The sequence below is a fragment of the Hyperolius riggenbachi genome, chromosome 4 (genome assembly GCF_040937935.1).
Source record: "Hyperolius riggenbachi isolate aHypRig1 chromosome 4, aHypRig1.pri, whole genome shotgun sequence".
Lineage (NCBI taxonomy): Eukaryota > Metazoa > Chordata > Amphibia > Anura > Hyperoliidae > Hyperolius > Hyperolius riggenbachi.
Genome location: NC_090649.1, coordinates 344,228,423 through 344,237,113, shown reverse-complemented (window position 1 = coordinate 344,237,113; position 8,691 = coordinate 344,228,423). Strand labels below are relative to the sequence as shown.

At 49.1% G+C, this 8,691-nt stretch overlaps 1 protein-coding gene across 1 annotated transcript; it reads left to right on the top strand.

The window, feature by feature from the left end:
• Positions 1 to 446: 446 nt before the first annotated feature.
• On the top strand, positions 447 to 2,652 carry LOC137504016 (ATPase family AAA domain-containing protein 3-A-like). Its single transcript, XM_068231903.1, has one exon. It carries the CDS (start codon positions 488 to 490, stop codon positions 2,264 to 2,266), a length of 1,779 nt encoding a protein of 592 aa, XP_068088004.1. The 5' UTR covers positions 447 to 487; the 3' UTR covers positions 2,267 to 2,652.
• The last annotated feature ends 6,039 nt before the right edge of the window (positions 2,653 to 8,691 follow it).

The window sequence follows — 8,691 nt, the reverse complement described above, 5'->3', positions numbered from 1 at the left end:
CAGCGTGATGATACCAACATCAGGCAACCTGCCTCAGGAAACGCTGGTCCCAGCTATGACAAAGAACAGGACGAGGAACAGCTGGAGTTGGAGCAGGAATTGGATGCCCCCACTGCCGAGGGACAGAGCGGTGCACGTTGGATTTCCACAATTTAGCGGGAATGGACAGCAGAAGAGGAAGAAAGTGATGCTGGTGACGAATATGGTGCATCACAACAATCACAACGCTCACAAGAACATGAAGACAGAGGAGTCTGGCAGGATTCTCTGGCACACATGGCTCAATTCATGCTAGACTGCATTGAACGCGGCCCGCGCATTATTCACTATTCATTATTATTCATTATTCTGGACAACACCAATTACTGGGTTTATACCCAGTTTATACAAACACAATGTTAAAAAACTGATTGAAGAGGCGGTGTGACACGTGTGTCAGTGAGAGGAGAGAAGTGAGCGGAGTGCGCTGGGCACATTCCCTGTTGTCATGTCTTGGTTATTCGGCTACAATAAAGGGCAGCAAGTGCCCCCACAGGTGCCCGGGCTACCGGTTCCACCGCCGCCGCCCGGGGGTGATGGGGACGGAGACAAGAACAAACCCAAGGACAAATGGAGCAACTTTGACCCCACCGGCCTGGAAAGAGCAGCTAAGGCTGCCAGAGAGCTGGACCAATCACGCCATGCCAAAGAAGCGCTTAATCTCGCTAAAATGCAGGAAGAGACACTACATCTGGAACAGCAGTCTAAAATCAAGGAGTATGAAGCTGCTGTAGAACAGCTGAAGAATGAACAGATTCGAATACAAGGAGATGAGCGGAGGAAAACGTTAAATGAGGAGACTAAACAGAATCAAGCTAGAGCACAGTACCAAGATAAACTGGCAAGGCAGCGGTATGAGGACCAGTTACGGCAACAACAACAACTAAATGAGGAAAATTTGCGGAAACAAGAGGAGTCTGTTCAGAAGCAAGAGTCAATGCGACGAGCGACGGTGGAGCATGAGATGGAGTTGCGGCATAAGAATGAAATGCTTCGAATTGAGGCTGAAGCGCGAGCTCGTGCCAAGGTGGAACGTGAAAATGCCGACATCATCCGGGAACAGATTCGCCTAAAAGCTGCAGAACACCGCCAAACCGTTCTGGAATCCATTAAGACTGCACGCACTGTGTTTGGAGAGGGTTTCAGGGCTTTCGTATCAGATTGGGACAAAGTAACAGCAACTGCTGCAGGATTGACCCTACTTGCAGTGGGTGTTTATTCCGCTAAGAATGCAACTGGTGTGGCGGGTCGCTATATCGAGGCTCGTCTGGGAAAGCCCTCTTTGGTCAGAGACACATCCCGTATAACAGCACTGGAGGCCGTCAAACATCCCATTAAGGTCAGCAAGCGGCTTTTCAGCCAGGTTCAGGATGCCTTAGAAGGTGTTGTTCTAAGTCCAACACTGGAGGGAAGAGTACGAGATATTGCCATTGCCACAAGAAATACCAAGAAGAACAAAGGTCTCTACAGGAATATTTTAATGTATGGTCCTCCAGGGACTGGAAAGACATTGTTTGCCAAGAAATTAGCCATGCATTCTGGCATGGATTACGCCATCATGACCGGTGGTGATGTTGCCCCCATGGGGCGAGAAGGAGTTACTGCGATGCATAAAGTATTTGACTGGGCAAACACCAGCAAGCATGGCCTTCTATTGTTTGTGGATAAAGCCGATGCTTTCCTAAGGAAACGGGCAACAGAGAAAATCAGTGAAGATCTCAGAGCAACGCTAAATGCCTTTCTATACAGGACCGGGGAGCAGAGTCACAAGTTTATGTTGGTGTTGGCCAGTAATCAGCCAGAACAGTTTGATTGGGCCATCAATGATCGGATAGATGAGATTGTCAACTTTGACCTTCCTGGACTGGAAGAGAGAGAGCGCCTGGTCCAACTTTACTTCGACAAGTATGTCCTGAAACCAGCAAGTGAAGGCAAGCAAAGATTGAAAGTCGCCCAATTTGACTATGGAAAGAAATGCTCAGAGTTGGCTAAACTGACCGAAGGCATGTCGGGCAGAGAAATCTCCAAGCTAGGGGTTGCCTGGCAGGCTGCAGCTTATGCCTCAGAAGACGGCATTTTGACAGAAGCTATGATCGATGCCCGTGTGGCAGACGCCATCCGGCAGCACAACCAGAAGATGGAGTGGTTGAAGGCAGAGGGCAAGGAAGGGGACAAAGTAGCAAACAAGAGCACTCTACAGCATCTACTAGAGGGAACCCCCGTCTGAAGCCGCAGAAAATTACTGGTGACCATTGAACTGCCTCAACATTTTGTCAGCAAGTGAGATTGGCCAATAGCTGCAGGCGACACAAACCAACCATCATCCTTTTTGTTGGTGAGGACAGAGTGACGCAATGACAGCCTCCCTGCAGCAGGAGGCGACATGAAACACTGATGTAGCTCTTGGACTCAGGAGACCCCTGTGTCCTTTTCACCATCCATTCCCTTATGAACTCTCTCATCTCTTTTTATATTTTGTTTTAAGGTACCCATGACAGATAAATGTGCTACAAAATCTTAATGCATTGTTTTAAATCTGAATGATGCTGCTGTAATGGAGGTCTCTCATCAGATGAGTAGAGTGACATGATTGTTAAAGTCCATCTATAAAGAAAGAAGTAAATGCAAAAAAAAAAAAAAAAAAAACTGATTGAAGAAAGTGTCAGACAGGTCAAACATGGAACAATTCCAGCAGGCCCTTGAGGATGGAGACTTTAGAGAGGAGATTGACATCCTCCTCCTTCTCTAGCCAGTTGTACGCCGACAGACTGACTTCAGCAAACCCAGGAGGACCAGGAGGGCAGCAAAGAACACAAGCTTCTGCTAGTGCCCAAAAGGGAATGGTATTGGCAGTGTCCTTGGAGTGGGAACATTTTCTGACACCCATGTAGCAGCCCACAGAACAGCAATCGGGCAGTTCCACGTCCTCCAACACCAATCGCCTGGAGAAGATGGTCAAGGACTACATGTCAGATGGCGTAGCTGTGTTGAACAATCCATCTGCAGACAGATGGTGAGTGGGACAGCACAGAAGGACCATGGCAACTCACTCATAGTACCACAGTTTGATAGTGCTGCCCAAAAAATTATATGGATCCGTGGACCCGGGCAGTACTGGGAAGTGGGAACGCAGATTTTAGTACCTAAACACACGATACAACATGTTTTCCGGGGTCGGACTCTGAGGCACATACAGATGGTCCCGATCATCATCCTCATCATACAACTCTTCTCCTGAGTCTGACCCACCCACCACCTCTGCCACCCCAACATCCCCAGACACAGACCCCTCATCGTCCTCAACATTAACTTGGGATGCTGGCCTGAGCCCGACCTCCTCCTCCACATCAGGCCCCATCATCTCCTCAATGGCAGCCCTCAATAATCGCTCTGGCGCCGGACCGATGGACACAACGTTCTCCTCCGGGGAGGGCTGCTGCTGACCACTGGCTGCTGGGGTGGATGTTATAGCTTGCGTGGGGCGTTGGCTGTTGCTGTTGGGAGTGCTGCTCACAGCGGAGGTCTCTGAGGAACTCATGGTGAGCTCATATAGTGGTTGACGTTGAGTGGAGTATTACTGATCCCAGCAATATACACACTGACTGGCAGAGTACGCAATGCTATATAGTGGTTGACGGTGAGTGAAGTACTACAGATCCCAGCAATATACACAGTGACTGGCAGTACAATGGTATGGGTGGGTGAGCAGAGTACTACAGATTCCAGCAATGCTATATAGTAATGGGGTGACTGAGTGAGCGGCAGTGTACTACTGTTCCCAGCAGACACAGAGTGGCAGTAAACACAATGCTATATAGTGTGGCTGAGCGAGCGGTGTACTGCTGTTCCCAGCAGACACAGAGTGGCAGTAAACACAATGCTATATAGTGTGGCTGAGCGAGGTACACAGAGTGGCAGTAAACAGAATGCTATATAGTGTGGCTGAGCGAGCGGTGTACTACTATTCCCAGCAGACACAGAACAGTAAACAGAATGCTATATAGTGTGGCTGAGCGGTGTACCACTATTCCCAGCAGCGACACAGAGCACAATGCTATACAGTGGCGGGTGAGCGGTGTACCACTATTCCCAGCAGCGACACAGAGCACAATGCTATACAGTGGCGGGTGAGCGGTGTACTACTATTCCCAGCAGACACAGAGTGGCAGTAAACAGAATGCTATATAGTGTGGCTGAGCGAGGTACACAGAGTGGCAGTAAACAGAATGCTATATAGTGTGGCTGAACGAGCGGTGTACTACTATTCCCAGCAGACACAGAACAGTAAACAGAATGCTATATAGTGTGGCTGAGCGAGGTACACAGAGTGGCAGTAAACAGAATGCTATATAGTGTGGCTGAGCGAGCGGTGTACTACTATTCCCAGCAGCAACACAATGACTGGGGGGACCCTGGCTAGCGTGGCTGGAGCTACCCTGCCTGCCTACCCAAAGCTAAACCCACAGACAAATGGCGGAGATATGACGTGGTTCGGGTATTTATTTACCCGAACCACGTGACAGTTCGGCCAATCAGAGCGCGTTCGGGTCCGAACCACGTGACCCGTTCGGCCAATCACAGCGCTAGCCGAACGTTCGGGGAACGTTCGGCCATGTGCTCTTAGTTCGGCCATGTGGCCGAACGGTTTGGCCGAACACCATCAGGTGTTCGGCCGAACTCGAACATCACCCGAACAGGGTGATGTTCTGCAGAACCAGAACAGTGGCGAACACTGTTCGCCCAACACTAGTTCTCACTCAACACAACAGGTAGTTAGATGCAGTGAGCTGGGTTCACTCAACACAATGCTAGGTATATGCAGTGTTGAGGTGGGTTAAGTAAACACAACAGGTACTGGGTAGTTAGATGCAGTGAGCTGGGTTCACTCAACACAAAGCTAGGTATATGCAGTGATGAGGTGGGTTAAGTAAACACAACAGGTACTGGGGTATATGCAGTACTGGGTAGTACAATGTGTAGCTCCCTGTCACACACACAGGTAGTCACTGAATGTGCTGGGCTGCTGGCAGTGGCACACACAATATCAATTAGCAGGGCTGCTGGCAACAAAAGTGTCAGTTTGACACACAGAAAAAAAAAATGTACAGGTTGAGCTCTGAAAAGAGCTGTTGCTGGGTGCCTTAAAAGCAATAATAATCAGTCAGGAGCAAGCAAAGCACCCTAGAACCTAACTAATCTGTCCCTAGGAGAAAAAGTCTGCAGCAGCTGTCCCTTTCCTCTTTCTAGCAGGCACACGAGTGAGGGTAATGGCCGCCAGACCCTGCCTTATATAAGGGGGGGGGGGGTGGGGCTCCAGGGCTTAGTGTAGCCTGAATGGCTACAAACTACAATGTGCCTGCTGACTGTGATGCAGAGGGTCAAAGTTGACCCTCATAGTGCATTATGGGGCGAATCGAACTTCCGCAAAGGTTCGCCTGGCGCAGGCGAACGCGAACCCCCAATGTTCGCCTGGAACCGTTCGCCGGCGAACTGTTCGCTACATCTCTATCTAACACCTGGAGTGGGGCATGGCAGAGTGGGATACATGCCAAAAGTCCCAGGGAAAAATCCAGATTTGAAGCACAGCAGAGTTTTAAGGGCAGAAATCACATTGCATTGCTAAATTGGAGGTCTAAAGTGCTTTAAAACATCTTGCATGTGTATACATCGATCAGGTAGTGTAATTAGTGTACTGCTTGACACTGACAGACTAAGCTCACTGTGTAATACACCGCAAACAGCTGTTTGTGTAGTGACGGCCATGCTGGACTGGTGCGCACCATGGCAAGAGTGCAGGCGATGGCGGTTTTAAAACCCATATGGTCGGGCTGAGGTAGCTCAATGACAGAACAACAGTGACTGTCCAGCTGATCGAATTTGGTCTGTTCACAATGAAGCAACGACCTTATTATCTTGGGTGTGCCCCCCAACACACTCATACAGCCACTAGCCAGTCATTGCTTCATTGTGATACGCAAGCCCCTTGTCACGTTCTGTGACGATCGGTGGACACAGAGAGTATCTGATTACCGGTGATCTGCAGTATCGCCGGAACACAGATATATACCCGATTATAAGTGAGCTGCAGTCTCACCGATAATCCAATATATTAACTAACCTCTGTCCACCCAAAGAGTATAGTGATTGGTGCAACAGTAATATGCACTATTCAGTGGCGAGGCTCACTGATAGTAGCAACCTCCGCCCAGCGGCACGGGCCCGCTGGAGGAGAATAGTGGTACAAGCAAAATTCGGCAACAAAATGACAGATATAGCGAGGTACAGAATCAGGAAGCTAGGAAGGAGTCTAGGAACGAGCCAGGGTTCGGCAACAGATGATCAGAGATATCGAGGTACAGTATCACAAGGCTCAGAGACGAAACGAGAGTAATAGCAAGGTTGGCAACAGGAGATCAGATAGGCAGAAGTACAAAGGGACTAGGCAAGAGCAAGGTCAAGAACAGGCAAAAGGTCAAAGGCACAGATAAATCACAATGGTATGGTCTTCCAGTACTTATATATTGGCAGAACCAATATATATGTATACTGTGGATCCGAGAGCTAACACAGATGTGATCGCTACAGCGGACACAGAGTACTGACAGTCTGCTGCTTAAATGCAGTCTGTCCTTTCAGCAATCCCCACCCTCCCCAGATGACGTCAGCAAAGGGGCGGCCAGTGTCCCATCAGGCTGCTCATGAGCGCCTTCTTCTCAGGGCATAAAGGGCGTGACGCTCCGTGCGTGAGCGCGTCGCCCTGCCCTGCTGGGACAAGCTACTGGTGAGACGCTGAGCGGTGGTTGGAGCCGCCGGGACAGACCGGAAGTTCGGGGCCCCGATGACGTCAGCCGCGAGAGCGGCGTTCATCCTGCTGCTGGCGGTGGGGGTGAGTCTATGCCTGACATTACCCCTCCCCTGAGGCGTGGTCTCCGAACACGCCAATGAAGGTCTATCAGGATGTGCATCATGAAATTCCCGTATGAGTTCCTGTGCATGAAATTGATGTGCTGGTACCCAGGATCTCTCCTCAGGACCATATCCTCTCCAATGAACCAGATACTGAAGAGAATTCCGAACAAACCGGGAATCTAGAATTCTCTCGACCTCATACTCAGGTTCACCGTCAACAAGCACGGGAGAAGGACCATGGTCCACATGTACTGCGGGTTTCAGCAAAGACACATGAAATGTTCTCACTCCACGCATTGGCTGAGGTAATGTCACTTGATAAGATACCCTATTGATCCTTTTGGCTATAGGATATGGACCTATAAATTTAGGTCCAAGTTTCGCTGAAGGCTGTCGTAAGGCGATATGCCGAGTAGAGATCCAGACAAGATCTCCGGGAGAGAACTCCCACTCGGGTGAACGCCTTCGGTCGGCCTGTTGTTTCTGGAACAAAACTGTCTTCTTTAAATTAGTATTTACTTCCCTCCAAAGAGATCTTAGCGTCTCTTGCCAGACTTCCAAGGCAGGGAAAGGTGAAGTCCTGACAGGGAGTGGTGAAAACCTTGGTGACCTTCCATTGACGATCTGAAAGGGTGAAAACCCCGAGGAAGAACTCCGAAGATTGTTATGGGCAAATTCGGAATATGGTAAGTACTGAACCCACTCTGTTTGATTGTCTGCCACATAACATCGAAGATACTGTTCTAAGGACTGATTCATTCTCTCAGTTTGCCCATTAGTCTGGGGGTGAAAACCAGATGAAAAAGAGAGGGTGATCCCTAGTGCCTTGCAAAATTCTCTCCAGAATTCTGAAACGAACTGCACCCCCCTGTCAGATACTATGTTCTCAGGAACCCCGTGAAGACGAAGAACGTGGATCACGAAAAGATCTGCAAGTTCTTTAGCGGAGGGAAATTTCGTCAGAGGTACAAAATGAGCCATTTTAGAGAATCGATCAACAATGACCCAAATTACTGTATTACCGTCCGAGGGAGGCAATTCTCCCACGAAATCCATGGATACATGAGTCCAGGGCTCGGAGGGTATAGGCAGAGGTTGGAGGGTACCCACCGGAGATACACGTGAGGGTTTACTCCGTGAGCATACTGAACAAGAAACAACAAAATCCTCGACATCACTCCTCCACGAAGGCCACCAGACGCTTCTGGACAACAACTCTCTAGTTCGAGCCACTCCAGGGTGACCAGCTAGCTTATGAGCATGAAAGAGTTGAAGTATCTGTAATCTGAACTGTAAAGGCACAAACATGAGATCAGACGGTTTCCCTGCCGGACTATCCTGTTGGTAGGGAAGCAGGATAGAAGCAATATCCCCCATAGTCTCTATACTGGCTAACACAACCTTCTCAGATAAAATTGGATCTGGTTCGGAGGGCAGTACTGATTCTATGTCATAGCATCGGGAAAGAGCATCTGCCTTGATATTTTTGCTTCCAGGTTTAAAGGTGATGATGAAGTCAAACCTAGAAAAGAATAAAGACCACCGTGCCTGCCTGGGACTTAACCTCTTAGCCCCCTTCAGATATTCCAGGTTCTTATGATCCGTATAGACCGTAATAACATGCTCCGCCCCCTCCAGCCAGTGTCGCCACTCCTCAAAAGCCAATTTTATGGCCAATAATTCCCTGTTCCCGATATCGTAATTCCTCTCTGCCTCAGAAAATTTTTTCGAAAAAAATGCGCA

Bases quoted from the DNA above. Each gene is read 5' to 3' on its own strand.
- LOC137504016 (XM_068231903.1), top strand. From the start codon at position 488: ATGTCTTGGTTATTCGGCTACAATAAAGGGCAGCAAGTGCCCCCACAG.